This window comes from Thunnus albacares, chromosome 9 (assembly GCF_914725855.1).
Source record: "Thunnus albacares chromosome 9, fThuAlb1.1, whole genome shotgun sequence".
Lineage (NCBI taxonomy): Eukaryota > Metazoa > Chordata > Actinopteri > Scombriformes > Scombridae > Thunnus > Thunnus albacares.
The window spans coordinates 7,960,577-7,973,158 of NC_058114.1; the positions used below are offsets into that span (position 1 = coordinate 7,960,577).

The 12,582-nt window shown below is 38.1% G+C and overlaps 1 protein-coding gene across 1 annotated transcript; it reads left to right on the forward strand.

The window, feature by feature from the left end:
- Positions 1-3,531: 3,531 nt before the first annotated feature.
- On the forward strand, positions 3,532-12,416 carry tm4sf18 (transmembrane 4 L six family member 18). Its single transcript, XM_044362568.1, has 4 exons — positions 3,532-3,854; positions 8,810-8,878; positions 9,516-9,658; positions 11,061-12,416. The coding sequence occupies exons 1-4, from the start codon at positions 3,675-3,677 to the stop codon at positions 11,257-11,259; spliced, it is 591 nt and encodes a 196-aa protein (XP_044218503.1). The 5' UTR covers positions 3,532-3,674; the 3' UTR covers positions 11,260-12,416.
- The last annotated feature ends 166 nt before the right edge of the window (positions 12,417-12,582 follow it).

The following is a 12,582-nucleotide window of genomic DNA, read 5'->3' on the forward strand; positions in this document are numbered from 1 at the left end:
CTATGCCCTTATGTGCCATAAGAAAAGTCGGGAACTGTTGTAATCATGTGATATGTTAGTGACTTGTTCAACAAATTGGACATGAGCAAGATATTTCAACAACAACCAGCCGTATTCTCTGCTTTTACACAATAAAATATAAAAATTTCCATGAAATTTACTCAGCACTGTCATGTTCCTCAAAAGACGAACCGTTTCCCTTTTTAGACACTTCACCACCAAGCAAAAATGTCAGCTGTGCACAAAAGTTATCTTACAGTTTAATATGCAGATTACATGTAATTTTAATGAGCACATGGCCCTTCATTAACTCTTAGGACATACTATCATGATTCTACATGGCAGGCGTTGCTTCCGCTGCATGTTTTCGAGGTGGCAGGATAGCAGGTTTTGCTGTGAGCTTGAACTTTTTGTGAAGTTTTAGCTGTTGGGAAACGCTCTGCTGCCCCTCATTGCACCACACAGACACCATGAATACAGACAAGATTAATTATATTAAGACAGGCCTCCGACAGCTAGAGTTTTACGGGAAAAAAAGGTTTGTTGTTTTAAATGTGAGTGAGTTGGGAAACAGTTTGTAAGCCACTGGTGCTCCAGACCAGACAGCTCAAACATGTTTCCACATCAACACGAATGTCTTGATGTAGAAACATGATATTGGACCTTTGAGTGCTGATCTCCTTACAGCTCCAAACTCTTAGTGGTACCAACCTGTTTACTCCTATAAAGAGCCATGTGTTCTGTCACCCAAACACTCTGTTTTACATAATCTGCCTTAATTAACACTGGTCAAAACAACTCGTTAGTGGTTCCAGATTACAGCGCAGTTTATCTGGATGTGTCGCATTCCAGCTGGATTATAAAGCAGCTCACAACATGCTAGGCCCCCTTAAACACAGACATGCATACATACAGTGTTTCTGGCTTTCTGACACAGCACTATTAGGAGTCATGTTGTGCCCTATTGCCCTACATAGACCTGCTGAGCGATTGTATCATTCTGACCTAGAAAGAGAGAGAGAGACAGAAATAATGTCATGTAATTATGCCTACAAGCAAATATAGTTTAGGGGAATTTGGAAACATCGACAGACCTAACTCTTATTTCACTTTTACTTTTGTCATTTAAAAAAATGTTTTCAGTTGATGTAATGCTTTAAACATTCATGTAGGGAGTTGATAAACATCTCTGCTGATATGATTAGTTGATTAATTTATGTTTATCACAGTTGTCAACTACTTACATAATGGATTAATCGTTTAAAGGGGAAATTCCATTGTATTTCAATTTGGCATATTTCCTCTTAATCTGGTCATTGTGGCTCTGGGTCATGCTGACTTGATCCATCTTCTATTGTGGAGTCCAAGGAAAGGAGGGCTTGCGTGAAATACATCAAGGCAAACTGTAAGAGCCTCCTACAGCTTTCCAAAATAAACATGATGATGATTTTTACATGAATTATTTCAAACACTTGTCTCGGAGTCTTAATTGATAGTAAACACAGAAAGCAACTGTCTGGAAAGGCCTTTATGGTCAACGTGATTGAGAAAAGTGAGGATTTGCTGCCTCTGTTTTATATCATTATGAATCATTGTGTTTTGGGCTGTTGGTCAGACAAAACAAGCAAGTTGAAGACACTCTTTTGGGTTCTGATGGGCCCTTTCCATTGTTTTCTGACATCTTATTGACAGATTAATTGATAATGTGAGTAACTGTTAGTTGAAGGCCCGGACAGATATTGTGTAATACAGTATGTAAACATACACCTATCAGCCATAACATTAAAGCCACTGACTAGTGAAATGAATAACATTGATATATTAGACAGCAAATGAACAGTCAGTTCTTGAAGTTGATGTGGTTGGAAGCAGGAAAAATGGGCAAGCGTAAGGATATGAGCGACTTTGAAAAGTGCCAAATTATGATGGCGATTGGGTCAGAGCATCTCCAAAACGGCAGGTCTTGTGGGGTCTTACCAATATGCAGTGGTCAGTATCTCCCAAAAGTGGTCCAAGGAAGAACAACTGGTGAACCGGTGACAGGAGGAGCGAAGTATAGCCCGTCTGGTCCGATCCCACAGAAGAGCTACTGTAGCACAAATTGCTGAAAAAGTTAATGCCCTTGCTGCCCACTGTCCACCCCTGAAAGCACTTGCAATGGGCACGTGAGTGTCAGAACTGGACCATGGAGCAATGGGAGAAGGTAGCCAGGTCTGATGAATTTTCTTTTAAATCATATGGACGGTCGGGTGAGTGTGTACGTCGTTTACCTGGGGAAGAGATGGCACCGGGATGCGCTATGGGAAGAAGGCAAGCCGGCGGAGGCAGTGTGACACTCTGAGCAATGTTCTGCTGGGAAACCTTGAGTCCTGGCATTCATGTGGATGTTACTTTGACACCTACTTAAACACTGTTGCAGACCAAGTACACCCCATCATGGCAACAGTACGCCCTGAAGGCAGTGGCCTCTTTTAGCAGGATAACGCACCCTGCCACACTGCAGAAAATGTTCAGGAATGGTTTGAGGAACATGACAAAGAGTTCAAGGTGTCGCTTTGGCCTCCAAATTCCCCAGATCTCAATCCGATCGAGCGTCTGCGGGATGTGCTGGAAAAACAAGTCCAGACTATGGAGGCCCCACGTCGCCACTTACAGGACTTAAAGGATCTGCTGCTAACGTCTTGGTGCCAGTTACCAGAGGACACCTTCAGAGGTCTTGTGGAGTCCATGCCTCAACAGGTCAGAGCGGCACAAGGGGGACCTACACAATATTAGGCAGGTGGTTTTAATGTTGTGGCAGATCTGTATATATTAGAGCTGCAATGATTAGTTGATTGTCATAAAATGAATCGCCAACTATTTATTTGATTAATCACGTTGAGAGTGTCCAAATGTGAGTATTTTCTGGTTTATGTAGTCCTCTTTGATCGTAAACTAAATTTCTTTGGGTTGTGGACTGTTGGTTGGGACAAAAGTAGACATTTGAAGACATCACCTTGGAACTTTGGGAAACAATGGTTGACATTTGTCTCCATAGTGACTAATTAATTCATCAAGAAAAAAATCAGCAGATTAAACAATAATGAAAATTATTGTCAGATGCAGCCCTAATATATACAGTACAAATGCATAAAGAGTATTTATACTGTACATATGTATACACAAGGTGGACAAAAGGGATTAGGAAAGAATGTACTGATTATGTTTTGAAACATGTCGACCTGTTGTGACTCATTCTGAGGAAAAATTAATTCTTTAGAGTGCTGTGGGAGGCCCCGCTGCGTAAGAGGCTGTGGGAAACACACGTACACACACACACACACACCCTCACACATGCACACACACCAACACATACTTGGGTTGGGATTTTTCATATCTCTGGCTGAGCCCTGCGCAGCCATTGGTCAGCTCCCTTCCTGTGAGTGTGCTTCCTGGGGCACGTTGTGTCATGGCAGAACTCCCTCTGTAAGGAAGGAGAATCTGTTTAACACACACACACACATACACACACACACACACACACACACACACACACAGCTCACACACTCACTTGTTTTTGTTTCCTGGCTCCCCAGCTGCTCTGACCCATCCCTCCCCTCTTTCTCTTTTTCTCTGCTCTCCTCGGTCCATTCCAGTTTTCTCCTCTGCACCCTGCAGTTGTTTCTGAGTGAGCGATGTGCTGTTCTGTGGGTTTCGCCAGGTCTCTGGGTCTGGCCCTGCTGCCTCTGGCCCTATGCTGTATCCTGGCCAACCTGCTGCTGTTGTTTCCCATGGGAGAACTCACCTACATCCAGCTTGGCCGCCTGGGCAGCTACATCTGGTACTTTGGTGGACTAGGAGGTGGAGGACTGCTGGTGAGTAAAAAACTGCACTCAAGTTAAACTCTTTTAATTCTCTGCTTATTTAATTAGACAATTAAGTCATCTGGTTAGTCATTCTGTTATATTCCTAGATTTATACTGTAGGATTTGGTAAGATTCATTTAATCTGATCTCTTTTTCAGGTTAGGTCAGATCATCTTAATTTTAGTGCCCTTTAACTTTTTGCAATATAAACTTTTACAGTGTATACTTACCTTAAAAACTGAAATATTAGCATTTTTCACTTTTCACCACAACTTTTTATGACAAAATAATCCAAAAAGATGTAGAAGGATAATTATTTTTCTTTGTCTGACACAAGATTTCTATACAAAACCCAGATTTATTATTAAAAATGTAAACATAATAGCCCTTTTTTGACTTGGTGCACATCCTTCCATCCATTTTCTGCCACTTAAATGGGATTGGTTTGCAGTAACAGCAGTGTAAGCTTAGTGTAAAGACCTTAGACTGTATTTATCATCATCATCTATGAAACAGGCATTTACTCAAAGTTCAGAATCTCTTCCTGTGGCAGCTTATTTCTGTATTTTATGAGCGATTCATAAACAAATATATGCAGCACACATTTATTGAAAACAGTAGAGCTGCTGTGCTTTGTCGATTGTCAGAAAACTGACAACTATTTTGATAATCAATTAGTCATTTTGAGAAAAAAGCACCAAATTCTCTTGTTCCAGCTCCGTGAATGTGAATATTTTCTCTTTTTTAGTCCTCTATGATAGTAAACTGAATGTCTTTGGGTTGTGGACAAAAGAGAAAACATCTTAGGTTGCATCTTGGGCTTTGGGAAACAGTGAAAGACATTTTTCACCATTTTCTGACATTTCATAGACCAAACAACAGATCGATTAATCAAGAAAATAATCAACAGATTAATCGATAATGAGAATAATCATTAGTTGCAGCTCTAGACAACATATAGTCATTTCAGAGGATAAAGAGTCACACGTCAGGTTAATTGGATTATGATTTAGATACATATTTTGTTACTTTGCTGTATCTCATTGTCACAAATATAACGTATATAAAACATGTGACTTTGATAATGAGCAACTCTAATTCACTACAATATGTAAAGAGAAGTAAAGTTTAGAAAAGTGAAAGTGTATTGGGCCAATGTGGCAACATGTTTCTACTAAATAATCAGATGGGATTATTTTGGCTTGGCAGAGGCTAAATCAGTGTGGTTGATGTAGGTTTAAATGAGGTCATTGGTGCCACGTGGTTGAATTCACCACTATTAGTCACAGTGGAGGCAGAAAGTCACTGAAACTATTAGTAATGACATTCACTGAGTCACTTTTCCTCTCACTTTTTCTCGTTTAAACCAAAATGAATGAGATTCTTTGAAAGCATACGAGCCATGTGACACTAAAAATCTCCGCTGAAAGAAAATTCTGTGGGAAAAGCTTTACAGTCAACCCACACTCTGAAAAAAATACATCACCTCCTTTACTGCCTTATTCAGTGCAAGTATAGAGACAAACACTGGTACATGTTGATACAGTGGTGGCATTATGTTGACTGAAACCTCTTTCTTTTTCCCTGTTTGTGTTGATTATTTTCTGCCAATGCTGATTAAAACTCACCATTTTGCTTTTTTAATTCACCTAATTTGATTTGTTTAGCTCTTGTTTACCGTATCCTTTAATATCTTTGATAAGAAAATATAATAAGACCAAAATATTATTAAATATCAGTCGTTCCCGCCTTCAACTCTATTCAGTGCGAGTGTGCTTGCAGTTGTTCATTGAGAACAATGGGGTGTTGTGTGAATACAGTTCGTTAATCCATCTGCTCTATATGGTGCTGATCTGTTGGGTTTATGCTCTGACCGAGCAAGAAAGGATCTGTTCTTTTAGTTTGGTTTTAAGAAGAGAGAAACAGAGGAGAGATTGTATTTTCCCAGACAAGATTAACCTTGTTGACCTGAACGCTTGCATTGCATACATAAAACCTTGCTATACATTTAAATAGTTTTTTTTGTAGTTTGTGCAACATCTAGCAAGCAGAAATAATACTGTATTCTACTGGACATAACTACAGATTCTAATAAGAAGACACGATCTAGCATGTGTCATTTCTTCAAAATAAGGCATTTCCTAGCTGATTTGACTGAGACAGATAAACATCTTTGACTTTCTTGTGGAAAAAGAGGGTCAATTTAATCATTTGTGTCTACGGAAGTTAATTGTAGAGCTGTTAAACATTTTGCTGTCACAGTATCCCATTGTTAGAAAACTGCATTCATTGAACTGAAGAAGTGGGAGACCAAGCAAAACTGTGAGAAAATGTGTGAGACTGTTTTGTTAGAGAGAACCCAACCTTAAAATGCTCCTGTCACATGCACAGGAAGAGATAAATTGTGTTCTTTTCTTCGTATTAAGCTGCTGTAAAAGCACATTTTTCACAATGAGAGTGAAATTAGAGATTATGTCTGATTATGCAACTGGAAGGTTCTTAATGTGAACTGTGAAGGAAGTGTTGAGTTTGTTTTAACCTCAAACAGCAAATTAAAACGGCAAATTGGAACATATCACAAAACAAGAAGCCTTCTTACTAAGATAAGATTATAAGTCCAATAGTTAGTTTCAAATACTGGATGTTGCTTCAGGTGAGGTCAGGAGATACCTGCTGATGAGACAATTTCATAGATTTCTTTCTCCTCACTGTCCTTGTTTTTTCCTCTTTCTGTTTTTCCTCTCTTTGTGGAAATGACAGAACACTGAGGAGTCAAAGAGCAAACTGAACCCCTCTGAGAGAAAGCTATCTTTAGCCCTCTCCCTTCCTCCTTCCTCCTTCCTTTTTCCTACTTTTTCCTCAATTTCTTTCTCACTGTGCACTTCCCTCTGTCAGTCTCTCTCTCTCTGCCTGTGATAAAGGACAGGGGGGACATCCAGGATGTGTATGTAACGAGGCTCTGATCTGTGTGTGTGCGTGTGTGTGTGTGGGTGTGTTAGTGTTAAACCTTGGGAACTTCCCTCCCTCTGTTAGGTTGTGATTTAGAGTCCCTGGATGCTAGAAGAGACAACAGCACAGGAAAGAGGAGGAGAGGAAAAAGGAGGGGGACAGTAAAAGAGATGAACACAAACAAACAGATTCAGGATTTCCACCATCTCTTGTTCTCTGTCTCTCTCTCTGTATCACTGTATCTCAGTACCGACTGGACTTTTATGCCCATCACTGTTTGTCTGTTACATAAATCATGTTTAATCTGCCCCATTTATCCACCATGTCGTGACTTTATCACCATACACTTAACTCAATGACATTGGTTTTAGTCCATATACTAGTTATTCCAACATTATGTACCAGAATATATAATTATAGCTATCAAATTGATTGTCATTAAATTTGATATTGACATTTATGGTCCCAAGATGCAGAATCTTAATGCTGATTTTTCCATGTTGCACCAACAGCAGGTCAAAAGTTTCCACTTGTCCAACAATTCAGTTGGAAAACTCCTAAAACTCCTTTCTGCTTTGATGTTAATGCTAATATTCTAAATCTTATGTTAGCATGCTAACAAGCACCATGCTACATATGTTAGCTTGTATAATTCCATTAAAAGCACAACTAAGCCAAAGCATAGTTGATGCTTATAGCCTGCTAAAGTCTGACATTGTAGAGATTTGATACTCAATAAGCTAATTAGCTAAAATGGCCCTCACAGAGAGGATAAACCCTTTTGATTTGTTGCAACAGGCTCGGGACAATCTTCTAGTGGTAAGAATAGACACTGAATAGCAAAGTAGTTTCTCCATTTTCAACCATGAGCCACTTTTTTATGTTATGTAAAGAACATTACACTAAAAACAAAGAGATTATGCCTCTTTAAGTGCTGGAAGGTGTTTGTTTTAACTTCAAATAGCAAATAAAAGGGCAAATCAGAATAGATCACAAAGCAAGTAGCAGGGGAATTTAAAATAAAGGCCTCTAGTTAGAACCTGTCTCAGATAACGGCTTGGATCTCACTTCAGCTGAGGTTATAATTTTCATACATTTTTTCATGTAGTGTAAAGAACATTACAGCCTCATGGGGCTGTTAGTGTTGGTGTAGATGTTTTATATTGTTAACTTCCTAAATGATGGTATAATTTATATGGAAAATATTGCCTTACACATGATACATGGATGGTTATAGGTGGGACAAAAAATGTGTTAACGATTAATCAATTAGTTGCCAACTATTAAATTAATCATCAACTATTTTGATAATTAAAAAATAGTTTTGAGTCATTTTTTTAAGAATAAAATGTTCAAATTCTCTGATTTCAGCTTCTCAAATGTGAATATTTTTTGGATTGTCTATGACAGTAAACTGAATATCTTTAGGTTGTGGACAAAACAAGACATTTGAGGACGTCACCTTGGGCTCTGAGAAACATTGATCAACATTTTCTGACGTTTTATGGACCAAAAAACTAATTGATTAATCAAGAAAATAATCACCAGATTAATCGATAATGACAATATTCGTTAGTTTCAGTTGGTTATATGCTGTACATTGTTGGGGCTATATTAACTAAACTGACTTGTTCTAGATTAGATTCAAAGTACAAGCACTGAGACAATCAAAAGCAGTGAGGCATCAAACCAGAAGAGCAAAATAGGGCAAAAAAGTGCACAGTTATAAACATTATTTACAGATCAGGTAGATGGTACATACAGGTACATATGGGGCTATAGGTGGTGGTATAAAGTGGGAAATTACACTGTCAGCACTGATGTGAAATGTTTCCAATAACTGCTAAAAAAAAAAAAAAAGAGAAGCAAAATGAAAAAATGTATCATCAAAATGTGATTAGAACAACACAGATTGATTCTCTATATTAACTTTTGTCTTTTTCTCACCCAAAAAGTTGTAAAAAAAAAAAAAAAAGAAAATTGTACTGAAAAGATATACTTTTCTGTGATTCCAGATGCTGATTCCAGCTGTGGTCTTCATCACTCTGGGGAAATGTAGCTGCTGCTGGAATGAGAGCTTAATGGTAAGGGACTTATCAAACTATTAATGATTTTACAGTCTGAACAAGGTCCAGGAGAGACGGTGCGGTATGATGCTAAGCTAAGTCCTGCTTAGATCTACAGCACACTCACAGCTGAATCTTCCAAAATATATAACAAATAATTAGTTTTATGTTTGTATATTTTTGTTTTCTACACACACACACCACAATTAGCTCCAGTTGCTTCTTTGCTTTTTTTTAATCAGACTTTTTGGCCCAAAACTGTCTTTCACTCCTCACAGTGTTCCTATTTTACTGCTATTTTCCATTTTTTTTCTCACCGCTTGGTGAATAACACTAAACAGTTGTCATTAAACCAGCTGACACTGTGTTCTTATGAGGTGGAATGCTAATGCTAATCCAGCTATGATAATTCAACAAGGGTCCCATTGTTAGTTAACACTTGACAAAGTAAGCTCGGCTCACACCGCTCACGCCACACGCACAGCTGCAGAAGTGTATGTGTGTCAGTAGCAGCTGCCTCTGTTTCTTATCTATGAAACAGAGAAATGAAGCAGCTAACATTCAGACAGATACACAGACACACAAAGTATGTTTCCAAACACGTGGATGTTCTTCCTAAAAACCCCTGTGTGTGTGTGTGTCTGTTGCTCTCCAGATGTGCGGGTCAGTGTTGGCAGCTGTGGTCGGCATGGTGGGGTCTGCTTACTGTTTCGTCATATCAGGGTTCGCCTTGGTGCAGGGGCCGCAGTGCTTCACCTCTTACGGATGGACGTACCCCTTCTCAGACCAGGGGGGCAGGTAGGGAACAGGAGCATGTTTGTGTTCTTTAAGAAGTCAATGCTGTAAATAAAAAATGCAGGTTTTTTTTTTGTTAAAACCTGTTTAGAATTCACCTGTTCATCTGTTTTGAGCTCTCTCATCATGCACACTTGTGTTTTCTGTAAAGCATTTCACATAATACTATAAAACCTGAATGTAAATAATAATTCCTAATATCACAAGTGCAACTGCAGAAGTAAAGGTAATTTATTGCAAAAAATTATTATATTCTGGTGTATAAAACCAGCCGATTACAACGCTAAAACCCGTTTCAGCCCATCCATATGAACAAACATGCCTTCAATAGATTAACAGGGACAGAAAATGTTAAGAGCTTTAAAGACGGTGATATAAGTGGTGCATGTGATGGTGTAAAGTAAAGAATTACTGATCTGTACTGGCAGGTACTGGCAGCAAAGAGAAACGGGGTCAAAGATTTGTAACCCTGCAAAGTAAAAAGTGATTAAAGCTACACTGCAAAAGGTCATTTATTGCAGGAATGATGCATCATTATACATCATCATCATCATCAGTATTGTGGTGTAAACATACTGAACCAAGTATTAACTTGTTATTATATAATTACATCTTTTGGATAAGCTAGCAGGTGTCTTTTAAAATCCTATAAAATGATATATCAAACATTGTTACAAATTATTGTGCTAAGATAATGAAAGATGCTATTGAGTTGCATTATGGGTAATGTAGGATCCAGTCTCTTTAGAGCGTGAACCATGCTAAAGTCAGGATTATTCACCTTCTGCTCCTTTGATTTTAATCATTCTTTTTTTTTTTTAACTGTCCCCTAACTTTATGGAAGTGCAATAATAAATCACAGTAACTGCAACAAAATTTTGAAAATTGAATAATTATTGAATAATAATAAAAATGCCAAATAATTTCTAATTCCAGTTTCTCAAATGTGAAGATTTTCTGCATTTGTTTATTTTATATTGTTGTAAATTGAGTGTTTAGGGGTTTTGGACATAACAAGACATGTGATTACAATCACAGGACTTTTATGCTCTCAATTTTTGACATTTCATTATTCATCCATTAATCGAAAACATAATTGGGAAATTAATTTATAGTGAAAATAATCTTTAGTTTTAGCCCTAATAAGCACAATAATACAGTGAGGTGTTCTGATACTGAGATATAGAGAATAACACGGTCAGCCTCCCCCTAGTTCCTTTGTGAATTTTTGCAGCTAATTTCAGTTTTAAAATCATCCAGCTCCTCTTCTTAGTAATTTATAACATCGTTTTTAAGAATGCAACACTCAAGAGTCCTGCTTTCTACCAACTTGTTTGCTTATGTTGCACCTCGCCACTGTCTTCCTTTGATTGACTCTCTACACTCATCTGTCTCTGTGTTCCAGGTATCTGTTGCAGCCAGAGACGTGGTCACGGTGTCTCCAGCCGGTCCATATCGTAGAGTGGAACGTGACTCTGCTGTGTGTGTTACTGGGCCTGGCTGTGCTGGAGTTCATCATCTGTCTCTTACAGCTCGGCAACGGTTTAGTCAACGCCGTCTGCCGGCCATGTTGCTATAAGCAGGAGTACAGTCTTAACGCTTAGACAAAACACACGTGCAGGTGCACACATAAAAATATACACATACAGAGCATTAATGGACATATGCGTACAGCAGCATGTGTTTGTGTGTGAGCACAACACACAGCCTTTCTACTTAGGCACACTAACTGTGCAGTATCATGGACACCTGGCAACTATGTCAGTGTATGTCAGTGTATATTTTCAAGCTTTCAGTTTGCCTTATAAAAGTGGCAAAATCACTATGCAGACATTTCAAAGGCAACAGGATATTTGTCCATAATAGCGTAAGTGTGTGTATCGCGTATAAGCCATAGAGACATAGAAAAAGGAGGATGTGTTTCACTTTGTACCTAGTGAAAGGAGCCTCAGCAGGCATTTACAAATAATAAAAACAAAGAACAACATCCTAAATAATAATAATAATAATAATGATTATATTAGGTATGCGGGATAATAAGTTTCACTAAAGTATTTGTGCAGTTGTCAGTTGTCTTCAGAACAAAAAGACACCTTTTCGTGCCTTATTTGTTTTGTTTCATTAAAGCTAAATAAGAAGGAAGAAGCACCTGTTGCTATATTTTTAATAACAACTGTTCATTTACTTCATGACAACCTATATTCTGAATATTATTATATACTGTACACTTTGTATAACTTCGTAGAACCAACAGTTACACTATCAGAAGAACAGAACAAACTATTTTTTAGCAACATATTGGGAGTGGATGGAGATGACACAATCATTCAAATCAATGTCATTACACTACTTAAGATGCCTCCCACATGTTGTTTTATTATGTTGGAATTAGCTCTTGTGGGCATTTCACTGGCATTGTTGATGGTGTCCTTGCAAGAAGTAATGTACATTTCCATGATTTTAGTTTCTGAAGGTGCCTCAAGATTATCATGATGCACCAGGAAGTGTCCTCTCTGTCCTGTATTATTCTTGTGGTTCCAACCTTTTTACGGTGTGTTGGATCACTTTATATGAGAAGATTTTTGTGTGTGTGTTTGTACATTTTGTTTTCATTTTCAGAGCATTTTGTTGTAAATTGTTTTCTTTGTGTCTTTCGGATGCTAGATCAGTGTTAACAGACATGTTATATATATTTTAGTGACATATTTTTATAATGTATGTTCGTTTGTGCTGCCTTGAATAAAAAACAATTTCAAGTTTACAACAGTGAGTCGTGAAGTTGGAGCTCATCTCACAAAAAAAAAACACTTTTTCACTTGCAAAAACAGGTTTGAAGGACATTCAGCAATTAGAAGACAGCTCACCCTGAAATGAATCTGAAGATATCAGCAGTAAACAATACTTTACATGCAGCAGAGTTAGATGTA

Coding starts and splice junctions, on each gene's coding strand:
- tm4sf18 (XM_044362568.1), top strand. CDS start 3,675: ATGTGCTGTTCTGTGGGTTTCGCCAGGTCTCTGGGTCTGGCCCTGCTG. Junction 3,855..8,809: donor TAGGAGGTGGAGGACTGCTG/GTGAGTAAAAAA, acceptor CTGTGATTCCAG/ATGCTGATTCCAGCTGTGGT. Junction 9,659..11,060: donor TTCTCAGACCAGGGGGGCAG/GTAGGGAACAGG, acceptor TCTGTGTTCCAG/GTATCTGTTGCAGCCAGAGA.